Genomic DNA, 14,579 nt, shown 5'->3' with positions numbered 1-14,579 from the left:
ACATAACGTCAGATATGCTTCAGATAAGACTTTCAAATTCAATTAATAGTAATTAACATCCTTATTATTACAAAGAGTTTTACTAAATTTATAATCATATTTTAATATCAGCTTTACAATAACTGATTACAATTTTTACGCCCTAAATCGTTAAAATATATAAGTGTTTCCTTCTCTGACAACATTTATTCAGAAATTTTCGAAAATATATAAGAAATATTTTCGCCAAACCGGTCTGAACCCGGGCTCCGCCTAAAAAAATTTTAAAGTTTGAGACCTTAAAATTAAAAATAATATTTTCGCTTCTTTTGCTAAAAAAAAATTAAAATTTCTCCTGTATTAGGACTAGGCCTAAAACGAATTATTTGTTATTTGATATTCGATGATTCGTATTTTACGAATACGAATAACACAATTATTCGATTCGAAATTTCGAATCGAATATGAATAATGAGGAAAATTATTCGTATTATTCGAAATTATTTATATATAAATATTCGTAATTATTCGCAAAATATATTATTGCAAGTAAAATAAAAAGAAGTAATTAAATTTTCCTAGTGGATATCATTTCGTTTTATTTTATTTCCTATTATCAAATATCAAATTATAACAAGTTATATTTGCTGAAAAAGTTTAATGGAAGAAAAGGAAAAGCTTTAACGTAAAATATAATTATTTTATTTTGATTGTTTCTCTTTAATCATTTTTGATGTTATGAACAAGTCAAAACATTTTTATAGAGTGTGCCTCTTTCCCATATTCTCGAGCTCCTGGCAGATAAATAACTAAAATTTTTTGACTAGTTCTTATTATTTGATTAGGAAAATCCTTTTCCCATTTAGTAAGCTTATTTTTGGCAAATTTTAAAGACAATCTAATTCAGATAGTGCATTAAAATATCTTCATCCTCTATTACATTGTCATGATCACCTCTAAAAATTATATTAATAATTAAATAAGGGAAATTTATGCTACTAAAGTATTTTTATATATTAAATAAAATCTATAATGAAATACTTTCTAAAATTTTGTTATATTTTATATGCAAATATTTAAAATGTATATATTTTAAATAGATTATAATTTTAAAAATTTTATTTTGTCATAATCACCTTCACCTCTAACTAATAAAATTATATTAATAATAAAAATAAATACATGATTAAATAAAGGAAATTTATGCTACTAAAGTATTTTTAATAAATAAAATCTATAATGAAATACTTTCTAAAATTTTGTTATATTTTATATGCAAATATTTAAAATGATATTTTAAATAGATAATAATTTTAAAAATTTTATTTTGTCATAATCACCTTCACCTCTAATAAATAATAAAAATAAATACATGATTAAATAAAGGAAATTTATATTTAAAAAAATGTAATTTAACAATTACATAAAATATAAATTTAAAAAAATATATAAATAATACACTGTACTTTGATTAAAATAGTATTTCCATAGATTTTAAGAATTAATAAAAAAATTATATAAATGTTATAACTAAGAATTTATTTTACAAAAATAAATATTATTTAAAACTAATATTATCATATTGCTATTTTTGATTTGAATTTATAAAGAAAGGTCTAATTTTCTCTAAGGTTTTGCTAATTCATAATAGGAATAAAAATAGTAAATTAAAATAATTTTATTTTTTAAAAAAAGACCCCCCCCCCCATGCCTATGCCACTGTTTAAATTTACTGTTTTTTCTTTCAGCTTCTAATGTGTCATTAATCTGGAATTTCAGGAAGGATGGTAAACTTGGATTTTATATGATATAATGTTAAAATATATTCAAAGATCAATTAGAAAATCTTGATGGAAGAAGATGTGGTGAAGGACATAGTCAATCCTCAAATAGTTCAAGATCTGCATCAATCTCTGATCAAACTGAACCTTTTAATGCTAGGCGGAAAAAATTATCTCCATGATGCTAAAAAAGAAACAGCTAAATGTAAAATATGCAATGTGGAGATGTGCAAGAAAAAAACTACGTTAGCACTAATTAATCATAACAAAAGATTTCATCAAAAACAAAATAATACTATTAGAAACTATTTAAATGATACACCCAAAACAAATGCTGATGATGTTAAGCATTATTTATTAAAATTTTTGCTAAAGTCAAATATACCTTTTAAAATTCTCGCCACTCAGGAATTCAAGTCCATCATTAGAGCTTTAAATCCTGAAATAAAAATATGCTCAATACCGTCAATTAAACTATATATGAATGAAATTTTTAATAAAGAATTCAATAAAGTTAAAATAATTTTAAATGCCAAATTAACTTTACAACTGATATATGGTCAAGCCCTACTGTACCATTTTTAGGGTTGATCTGCCACTTTATTGATGAAAAATGGGAGATGAAATCATTGTTATTGGATATAGTTCCATTTACTGAGAGAGTTTTCTCAAATTATAAAAAATTATAATATCGACATAAGTACATAAGTAAGATAGCAATTACTTGCGATAATGCTAGCTCTAATTCTACTTTCATAAAAAATCTTCGTATAAAACACCCAAATTGTGAAATTTTACATGTGCGATGTTTTGCACATGTACTCAATTTAGTAGTACAGGAAATACTTAAGAAAGTAGACAAGCAAGTATCAAAATTAAGAACAATCATAAAGATTATTCGCAATTATTTTACAAAAACAAATATTATGCAAAATGTGTGTTCCTCCCTACTTCCCCCTATGAAATATTTAAAATTAAAATTAGACACATCCATCAGATGGAATAGCTCTTATTTAATGGTCGAAAGAGCTTTTAAAATGAGAAGGGCTATTGATGAAGTTGTGACTCAGATATATGATGATATATCTGATATCGAAGAAAGAAAACTAACTGAGCGAAGTAATTTAATTTTATTTACTAATTATTATTTTTTATCAGGATGATTGGACTACTTTAATAAACATACAAAACAAATTAAAGACTTTTTTGATTTTACGAAGATATATGTGGTGACACATATCCTACCCTAAATCTTGTAATCCCTTTCTATGTTTCTTTAATCGAACATTTAAATTCATTTGATCTAGATTTTATAAACTCTATCAGTGCGATTGAGAAAATAGAAACTTATTATAACTTAACAAATATTCACAATATAATATCAACAATACTGGATCCTAGACTAAAAATGGAATTTTTTGAGCAACTACCAACTACATATAACATAGACACGACAAATCTATTAGAAAAATTTAAAGATGTATATAATGTTTACAAAATAAAATATAATATCAAATCAACATCAGTTAACCCAATAGTACAGGCGAACATGGATAGAATTTTTAAACAATATAACATGGCATCATTATGTGAGGTGGAGACATATCTTAACGAAAAAGAATCAGTTCAAATAAGAGTCCCTTAGAATGGTGGATATTGCATGGGGATCGTTTTCCTGTGTTGTCGAAAATGGCAACTGATATTTTGTCAATTCAGGGATCTTCGGCTTCATGTGAACGGTTGTTCTCAATTGGAACAAATATGATAATAAAAAATAGAATGTCTTTGAAGGAGGATACTATTAGAATGACTTTATGCTTAAAAAATTGGATATTATCAAATTCGGATTTACTATAATTTTATATTTTTGTGTATTATTTTCTATTTTTATAAAATGAGATTATTGTACATTTTTAGAAAATTTTAATAAAATTTGAATATTAGATTGAAGAAATAGTTTAAATATTTTTTTATAAGCAATTCAAATTTTAAAAGTCGGATATTTTGGTCAATTTGTTTGGTTAACGTTATATGAAATCATTGGGTTTTATTTCGTTTATTTTCTATAAATTTTTATATTGTAATGACAATTAGTTTAGAGAGTCCTTAAAAGTGTCATCTTTAAACATCTGTAAAAAAATTTTTGCAAAATATTTTATAAGCTTTAGAAAAATTTTCGAATCGAATCGAATATTCGACGAATCGAAACGAATAATGATTTTATTATTCGTACGAATACGAATAGCGCAATTATTCGCTTCGAATTTTCGAATCGAATACGTTTTTTTGTAGGCCTAATTAGGACAAATCAATTAGAGATTTTTAAAATTTTAATCTTATAAAATGTACATTTTTTTCGGAATTGAAACCTTTTTTTAAAAAATTTTCCAGGTTCAGGTTCGGGTTAGTTCTGGTTTGGTAAAAATGGGTTTAGGCTGGTTAGGTTCAAAAATTTGAAGGTTAGTTATTTATTTCCGTAAAAATTATGTTTATATTTTAAAATAATGCATCATTCAATATTTAGAAAGAATAAAATAATTGTTTCAAACTTCAAACTATTTTCTTCAAATTTAATTTTATAGTTTGTCTTTATAATATATATATATATCTTTTAACAAATATGGAATATAAAATGAATAATATATAAGTATATAAGAAATTCTCTTTCCGAAGCCCGCCCGAGAATTAAATATTAGAAAATAATCATATTGTTTATCGAAATGTTAATCAGAATCACATGTCATTTTTCATCTAACAAATTTCATTTATTCATCTATGTAATTTCCATTTTCCAAATTAACAAATCCTATGAATCAGAGCTGTTAAAGTAGCGCGCCAACTTTTTTGGTAGCTATAGCTAATAGCGGCTACTTTTTTTGTAATTATTTAATTTTATAGCGCGCTACTTTTTTTGAAAGTAGCTAAGTAGCCGCTACTTCACTACTTTTAAAAAATATAATGAAGGTAAGTAAACATGAAAATTTAAATATAATATCATAATTAATTATAATTTTTATTATTTAATATTTAATTTTGAAATTAAAATATAATTTCAATTTGTAATTTATATTTTCCTTTGTATTATAAACTTAAATCACGTGTTAATAATTTAAAATGTCATCGCCTATGGATATCCAAATCATTGAAAGTGATTCAGACAATGATATTAATGAAATGGAAGATACCAAGGGAAGAAAATGTTCTTAATAGCTATAATACAAATTTCCCATTCCCTAGATTTGAAATTTTTTTTAGATAAATATATAACCAAAACTGGTTTCAAATTTATTTGTTTAAAATGTAAAAAAAAATATTTCCCCAAATTAATCCAGTAGCTATAACCTCAAGAAACACCTAAAGGTAAATTGTCATTTTTACGTTCTAATAATATTTATTTTATAAGACTGTTCATGAGTATTACGGAAATGTAGAAACATCTAAATAATTTTGGTATAGGCGAAAAAGATTAATTCAATTCAAACCAAATTAATTAATGCAAATGACAATATTTCTCAGAAATTGGCTGATAAAGTTATTGTTGATTTTATAATTTATACAGTTCGGTCAATGTCCTTAGTTGATAATCCATAATTTACTATGATGATTAAACTCTATCCCCTTGGTACAACAATTTTATGCCGCCAGACACTAATGAATAAAATAGCAGGTAACTTTAAAATGATGAAAGATGCTCTAATAGTAGAGTTAAAAGAGATATCATATATATATACCACGGGAGATAGTTGAACACATAACAGAAGTAAAAACTTATTTATATTTATAAATTAATCTGATTAAATATTTTTGAGCTTATTTGGGAATCACAGGCCATTAACTAGATCCTAGAACTTTAGAAAGAAGATCTGTGGCAGCCCTCAAAATGATAATAGGATGCCAGACATACGATGTACTTGCAAATAAAATTATTGATAATCTATCTTATATTAAAAATATGTATATAAGATTAAATATGCCCTTATCCTCAAGTGCTAGTGTCGAGAGATTATTTAATAAGGCAAAACTTATACTTTCTGATCGTCGCTCTAGACTTGGGGATGATAATATTGAAATGATTTTATTATTAAAATGCAACAAATTACATAAATATTTATTTTTATTACATAAATTTTTTTATAATCAAAACTAACTATATTTTATTATTTATAAATGTTGATTTTTATATATTTACTATACAATAACATTATAAGCAAAAAATAAAAAATTTGTTTGTAAATTTTTTTTAATAGTAACTAATATCGAGCTACTTTTTTTGACAAATAGAGATAGCGGTAGCGCGCTACCTTTTTAAACAAATAGCGATAGCGGTAGCGCGCTACTTTTAAAAGTAGCGTTTAACAACTCAACTGTGAATGTAATTTGTATTAAAACTCTATTACTTACATTTTACATACATCATATTCTATCAGGTTAAATAAAATATATATTATATAATACACTTAGGAACATAAAATCTAGAATATTAATCTGTTATAACAGTTATGAAATATTTTCATTTGATAATTTTTGTTTTGTCTAAGATATATTCAAAAAAATTTTTAATTGGGCTAGGGTCAGACTTGAATAAGAAATTCGTGCCCGGGTCGGACATAAAAATTTTTTTTTAATAAACTTATACAAAATAAAAATGTATATAAATAAATAAAATAGTTGTATCTGATAATACAAAATAAAATAACTTTGATAAATTTAACATATAATAAAACATGCATAAGAAATAACAAATAAAGTGACATTATATTACAGTTAAAACAAAATCAAGAGGGGAATGAGTTAAAAAGGCAATGAAAATTTGATTTAATCCTGCTTTTGTATCCTGCTTTGACTGAAATTCGACTGCTGAATTTTTTGATTAGGACTTGAACTGGAAAAGCAGTAAGAGTGGTCATGATGAGCTGAATTTAAAGCACGCTTGATAAGGGAATTGCATAGTGTGCCGAGGAGCTCGCCAGATACTTCTGATAATATAACATTAGTTATATTCATAATTCATCTATTTTAATAAGCTTATTCAAGTGTATAATTAATATACCTTCTAAAAAATTATTGTTCATTCTAGATCTATATGGTCATAATATAATTTAATGAAGAAAATTATCTTTCCATGCTGCCTTATGTGACTGGAACTGATAAGGCCACTTGAGAAAGTTTAACAATTTCAGGCTGGATTTTCTTCATTCCTTCCAATATTGAAGTTTAATTCATCATTAGGGATGGCATGTCAATATCAACAGTAATTTCATCATCTATAATATTAATACATCTTCGATTTTGCATTCTCGTCCATAAATTTATTAAATGTTATTTTGCCAAAAGTGTTACTATTAAAATGTTATCTAAGATCCAAATACATCATTTTTGGTATCATGTTTCCGTACTATGCTAGTTGCTAATACATTGGTAAAAAGAGTGTCGATAGTCTCAATCTCCAAGAAACATTTTAAAAACCACTCAAAGTTAATTGCTCGCTCTGCAAAATCTTTGGTGATATTTTTAGTGGTTTCAGTATCTTTAATATATCATCTATTTCGCTCCATTCTTCAATTGTCAAATAATAGTTTAATCCAAAAAATAATAGTTTAATCCAAATTAGCAAAATTCTGATAAAAATCTTTTAACTTAATGAGCTGTTTTAGCATATCATAGTTTGGTTTTAACTAATTGTAACTTTTATAAGCTTTGAAACTGTAAGCATTCTTAGTTTTTTATTAATTAACATGGCCATTGATATGACCGAAATTGTAATCTTCCTTAAATTCATCTTCAATATCAATTGTAGGATATAAGCAGCGCTTTGAATGCCATAAACTCGAATCACATTCTAAAATCTTTCCATGGGGTCTAATATTGAAGGGCTTTGAAAATTGTGAAATTAAGTCTCTAAAGAGCTAAGAAAGGCATCATCAGGAGAATTGTCAATGTTCAACCTCCCCAAAAATCTGTTGATATTTAGTTATCGAATAGATTTAACCATATTTCTACCATCATCACAGGTTATGCTATAAATTTTTTCTGCAGAAATTTAAGTTTTCATCACTTCTAATAATATTTTTTATATTCTAGCTTGAAGATTTTTCAAATATTTGATTGTAGAAAATATAAGCTAATAAGAAGGAAATAAAGGTGATTGATGTGAAAATTTTTTAAATACAATTAAGCCTTTTAAATAAAATAGTAATATTTAATTTAAAAAATTAATTAAAAACATATTTATAAGATTAAAAATATAATATTTAAAAACTTATTGAACCCAGACCGAATTGGTTTATATTTTTAGTTCGGGTTCAGGAGAAATATTTAAAGAGAGTTCTGGCTTAGGTTAGGGTTCACCAAAAAAGCGGGTTTAACCAGATTCGGTTTCAATCCTTGGTATTTTCAATTAAAAATTTCGGACTGGGCTCGGGATTTAGGGCAGGGCTAAAAAAAATGAATTATAACTATTTATTATTTTTAAGGGCAAGCCCTGCCCAAGATATTTATTAATCTTAAGCTATCTTGTTATAGTATAGCTACAAATATTCTCCTCAAAAAATTAGTGTTCTCTACTTTCTTAAAAAAGAGAGTACGTTATAGCTTTATTTTTATTAAGAGCTAATAACTAAAATAATGCAATCTCAATTATATATTTTTTTTTAATAATCGCAAATGGATTTTTATTAAAATTTGAAATATAAATTCTACACAATAAAGGATTTTCATAAAAAAAATGAAATATATATAATTTTAAATAATCAATTTTGTATTAGCATTTAAGAGAATTTTTATTTGCAAAGAACATATTTTTCTCTAAAACATCCTTTGCTAAACTAAATAGTCTCTCAACGGTGAACTGGAAATAATAGAGATATAAAAATGGGCTTGTTTTAAAAGAGGAAGCTCTTTAAATATAATGAGGGCCTGATACTGATGATCTCAAAAAATTAGTTATATAATCAATAATATTCATAATTATATCATGATTATAATTATTCTCGTCGGAAATTTCAGCAAAAAAACTTAATAAGTGAGCTGCTCTCATTATATTCGGTGATCTTGTTTTAAATGTTGCGACTAACGAAGATGAAATCACAGCTCCTGAGCCAATTTACGAATTAGCACCTGTAATTATTGTGTCCCTCTCTAATTCTAAATATATTAATAAAAGCAAGAGGTTAAAGGTGGGAAAATTAATTTTTTAAAAGATATCCATTTTATTTATTCGATATAAATATTCTTAATACTTTCTTTCGCTATTCAAAAAATGTTGTGCACTACTTTCAATAGCTGCTTTAAGTATTGATTTTAAGACTGGATCTTAGTCCAAATTATTATTATTCTTTTAGGCCCGATTATTAATTGAAAAATATAAATTAAACGTATTTTCAGTGTTGTTAAAATAGCGCACTACTTTTTTCAGTAGCGGTAGCTTTAGCGGGCTACTTTTTTAGAAAATAGCGATAGCGGTAGCTCGCTACTAATTTAGAAAGTAGCGAAGTAGCGCCATAATAAATACATCTAAAAATTATTAAAATATATTTTTTATTAAATCTAAAATTATAATCCTTTTATTTTATTTAATTTTGAAATTTAAAAATATACATTATAAATCATAAAAATGTGTGAGATTGTTGAAGATAGCGAAATTTCTTTGGAAAATGGAAAAATATAGATTATCCTTTCCCAAAATTCAAAAAATACTGAAGAAAAATTACTACTGGATATCGGTTTCGATGCAAGATATGGCGCAAAATTTTATCCTCAAATCATACAAGCAGCCTTAATTTGAAAAAACATTTAAAGGTAATATATTAAACAAATTTAATATCAATGTGTAGGCTAATCCTTAATTATTAAAATAAATTTAAATCAAAGACCAATCATTTTTTTTATATATTCATAAATTTAAACTATTTAAAACATTTTAAAATAGTTATTTCAATCATTTTTATGTACTTATCTTCTACATAATTTTTATTCTAAGTATTACTGTTATAATTTTAGACTGTTCACACCTCAAATTATAAAGAGATTGAAAAATATCTCAAAAGTTTTGGGGTAATGGAAGAAGATACATCCACTTCCAAATCAAATTTAATTCAAACAAAATTAAGCAATTTGGATTCATCAACACCAGGTGTATCTAAAAATTGGATGACAAAGTCATCATGAACTTTATAATAGATAGTGTTCAACCATTATCCTTGGTGGATAATGGTTCTTTTATATGATAAACACTTTTTCTCTAAGTACCAAGATATTTTGCCGGCAGACATTGATGGCAAGAATTTTGGATAGCTTTAAAAAAATGAAAGAATCTTTAATATTAAATCTATCAGATGTCTCCCACATCTGTACAACAGCAGATAGATGGACGCACAATAGAAGGTAAAAATATTTATTTTCTGATTTATAATATGATATTATATTTTTAGAGCTTATTTAAGAGTGACCGCACATTGGATTGATCCAAATCTAAAACGAAAATCTGTAGTATTAGCTCTAAAAAGAATAATTGACTGTCAAACTTATGAATTCTAGCAAACATTATTTCAGAAACCATGTCTTACAAAATTCAGAACAAGGTTTGTAAGATGATTACAGATAATGGGTCTAATTTCCTGAAGGCTTTCAGGTTTTAAATTTATTATAATTTTTTTATAATATGATATAAATATAGAATATTTGGTGAAGATAATAACAATACTTGTAATATTCATGACAATAATATTGAAGATGGAGAACAATTAAAGGAAGCGGATGATGAAATAATGGAGTTTGAGATAATTGATGTTCATGACGGTTTTAAATTATTTTATATTTAATTTTTCAGCAATATAAAATAAAATTTATAATATTATAGGATCTTCAATAAACTCTTCTATGTTACCTAGCCATCATCTTTGTTCCTGCCACAACATAAATTTAGTTGCTACAGTGGATGCTGAAGAAGCTTTATTAAATGAGGATTTTAAAAGAGTATCAAGATCTACATTTTCTAAATGCCAAGCTCTTTGGAATAAACAAAATAAGTCATCTAAGATGTCTGATATTTTCAAAAAAAAAATAGGACGTTATTTATTGACACCAAACACTACAAGATGGAATAGTGTTTACAATGCTATGAAACTTTTAGTATTGTTTCTAGATGAGAAAAAAAATGGAAATGAATTATATATTGGATCAAATAGGAATACAGTATTTTAATGTGGAGGAGCATACTTTTATTAAAGAATATACTGAAGTATTTTTAATTAATAAATAATTTTATATTATATTTAACCATTTTAATTTTTTAGGTTATGCAATATGTTGCTGCCTCACATAGGCGTAGCCAGGATTTTCATAAAGGGGGGATTAAAGAAGTAATAATTTATTCCAAACAATTATAAGAAATTTATTTATTAAAAATAGGTAGACATATAGTTGATTTTACTCTATTATATAAAATTAGTTATAAAAACTAGGTAAAATTCCACTTTTACAGACATATTTGACAGTTAGAGAATATATTACAGTTAATAATTTAACAAATTTTACTAATTAATGCTCTTGATATTAAATATAGCAACAATTTGCATTCAATTATTTAACGCCATCTATTTATTTTAAGTAAAAATGATATTAAAATTTAATCTTCATATTATTTATCCCACAATGTCTTAAGATATTTTCTGATGTCCTTAACAATATTTTATAGTTTTCTGTAAAATATATAATTCGCTATATTGGTAAAAATTACTTGATTGTCATTTGATAATTAGATATAATTAGATATACTGTAAATCTACGACATATAATATTACTGTTTGTATTGTGCTTTAATATTTTTTTAATTTATGATTTGATTTTATCAATAGTTTTATAATTATATTTGATATATTATATTATTTAGTAATTTTATGGATCTATTATTAATAATTATAATACATTTCACTTCTGTCTTAAGACTTATCTTTGGCTTATATTCCATTTATTAAAAAACATTTTTGGTTCATTTTATATATTTATAAATTTATTTTCCCAAAAATCTATAAATTATGATGAATAGTTTTATAAAAAAATATCAACTTTTACATTCTTTCTTTCAAATTATTATTTAAAATATATGCATACATATTTGAGGGTCAGGGAGTAGGGGGAGGACTAAGGGGGATATTTTTTATTAGCTAAAAATGATATTTACAAAAAGTGATAAATTTCTGAAGGGGGGGGAATTTCCCCTTGCCCCCCCCCCTGGCTACGCCTATGCTGCCTCACTTAAAATCTTAGAAGGGCAAGATAATATGAGCATGGGATATTATGTTCCCACACTGAGTATATTAATTATCAAGCTCAAAATAATCAATAATCTAAAATTATACCAACCACTGGTAGAGTCTATGCTAAAAGGCATTGAGAAAAGGTCAAAACTTTATTTTTATTTTCTATTATACAATTATATAAAATGAATGATTTATTGCTTGATTAGCCATAATTTAAATTGGCTTAATTTACAACACAGTCTATAATATTAATATAAAATTCAAAATTAATAGATTATTAATTATCTTGTGAATAATAATTATATTTTTAAAATTTCTTTATTTACCATAATTTAATGCTATTTAATATTTTTTTATAAATGTAAATCTCAGATAAATTTAAATTTTGAAAATTAAAAAGGTATTTTTTTTTTATAATAAATACAATCGCTTTATATAAATTAAATTTCCAGATCTGTATGATGATGACAATGTAATAGCTGCTATGCTATCGTTCATCCTAGTTTCAAGTTAAATTGGCCATACATTAATTTGACTGAATCTAAAGGGCAACTTGATAGGCTGATGGTAGCGTTAAAAAATGTCATGCCTAACCACGATACTAATATTATAGCAAGATAGAAACCGCGGCCTTCCATAGACGTTTTTGAAATAAATAATAATATTATTGAACCTCTAGATGCTTTTTTTAAATCTAAAAATACTCATTTAAATATTTTTGATGATTTTTTTCATATAAAAAGTGCGTTTATAAAATTTAATACTGCGTTCCTTCAAGTGCTAGTGCTGAACGATTATTTAGTATGGCAAAGCTTATACTTTCTGATCGTCGCTCTAGACTTGGGGATGACAGTACCGAAATGTTATTATTATTAAAGTGCAATAATAATTAAATTATATATATATATGTAACAAATTATAGTCATGTTTTTATACCAATATTTTATTTGTGGAAATAAAGTTACGTAAAAAATATTTAAAAAAAAAATCAAAATAACGTAAAAAGTAGCTATCAGCGCGTTACTCATTTAAAAACGATAGCGGTAGCGCGCTACTTTTAAAAGTAGCGTTTAACAACACTGCGTATTTTATAAAGTTAAATAAAATAAAAATCACTAATTGCTTTGTCCTTAAAGAGAAATTCTAATTACCATTATATTATAATAATAGAAGCGAAAGCATTATTTTCTACTTTACTTTTTAGCCTGACCAATTTTTTTGATTTAAATCAGAGCCCGAATTTCTTTTGAAATTTACCATCGAGCCTAGTTTTTTTAAACTTTAAGGAGCTTTGCATGGCGCTAATCCCAATTCAACATTAAGATACTACAAGCATGATCATAATCAACATAAAATCAATGCAATCTTATCCTTTACATTATCTTGCAATAGACTAAATTTGTCAGCTCAATTTAAATAAAATTTTGAATCGATAAAATTTGTTTTGTTTATATAATAGAAAATCTAAGCCCGGCTCAATTTACAGGCATGCGTCAAAGAAAATTCATTAAGCATTAAAAAAATGAATTAATTTATTTATGTTACCATAATTGATTTTACAGGGCGTTAAAGAAAATCCGTTAAGCATTAAAAAAGGAATTAATTTATTTATGTTACCATAATTGATCTATATATTTTTAAAAAGGCTGAGGTAATAGTTTTAAGCTTATAACTAGGTTTTGCCGGTGTACATCTTTAGTTTTTAAATTTAAATTCGGATCGGTTTACTATGAACAAGCGCAATTCAATTCAAAACCCTAGTTAATTATTAGATCTAAAAGCAATGACAAAATATTGTACAATCATATTTACCCATAAATGCAAGATAAGTCGATGACAACGTCAATCATATCACAACAGAGTTCATATGTTTGCATATCGACCGGATTGCTATCTGTGGCAATATAGATTTTACTGACTACATCGCACAAAAATACTTTTTCAATGCCCGAGCCCTAAAAGATGCAAAAAAAATGAATATTGATTCATAAAATATGAATCACTTCTTGGTGCAAAATGTTAATTCGTATAATATTATACTTTGAGGTTTGATAATTAATAAAATTCAATATAATATTATTTTTTATTGTTATCTTATTAAAGTTATTTTTCAAAAATAACTAGTCACATCATAGTTGTAATTTACATTTTCCTGTATCTGGGTGGGTTGGTAACTTCTCCTCCCACCATCAGCAGATCGCTCTCGCTATTTTTTCTTCATCCCGTATTTTTAAGAATTAAAGCATTTTAACATTATTGCGAAATAGTTTTGTCTTACCAATGCGACCATTGTGAAACTAATGTTAATAATAAGGACAGACACTGTCCACTACCGATTTTGCCAAAGCCGCCCACGGCATACTAAATGCAATATTTTAATTATTCTTGCACTAAAATCGGTGGGCATCCCCTCCAGATTGGAATCAATCAGCATCTTTAGAACCAATGGGAAACGCACTGGTGGAGTGTTCTCAATTCCATGGTCAAGGGATCAGCTTCTTGGTTGAGACTTCACCTGTATTGATCCTAATACCTCATCCAAACTATGGAATCTATCAAA

The 14,579-nt window shown here is 25.7% G+C and overlaps 1 protein-coding gene across 3 annotated transcripts in view; it reads right to left on the bottom strand.

The window, feature by feature from the left end:
- The window catches only part of LOC135923033 (ras-related GTP-binding protein C-like), a 100,915-nt gene that overhangs the window by 16,084 nt on the left and 70,252 nt on the right, over nucleotides 1-14,579 (bottom strand). For 2 of the 3 annotated variants that reach the window (XM_065457625.1, XM_065457626.1), the window contains exon 8: nucleotides 13,832-13,974. In XM_065457625.1, the coding sequence (XP_065313697.1) occupies nucleotides 13,832-13,974 (143 nt within the window). Of the gene's footprint in view, nucleotides 1-12,544; nucleotides 12,651-13,831; nucleotides 13,975-14,579 lie in introns of those variants that run through there. The other variant, XM_065457627.1, reaches the window with a different exon arrangement.

This window comes from Gordionus sp. m RMFG-2023, chromosome 1 (assembly GCF_954871325.1).
Source record: "Gordionus sp. m RMFG-2023 chromosome 1, tfGorSpeb1-WG-v2, whole genome shotgun sequence".
Taxonomy (NCBI): domain Eukaryota; kingdom Metazoa; phylum Nematomorpha; class Gordioida; order Chordodea; family Parachordodidae; genus Gordionus; species Gordionus sp. m RMFG-2023.
This window is presented reverse-complemented; position numbering and strand designations above follow the sequence as displayed.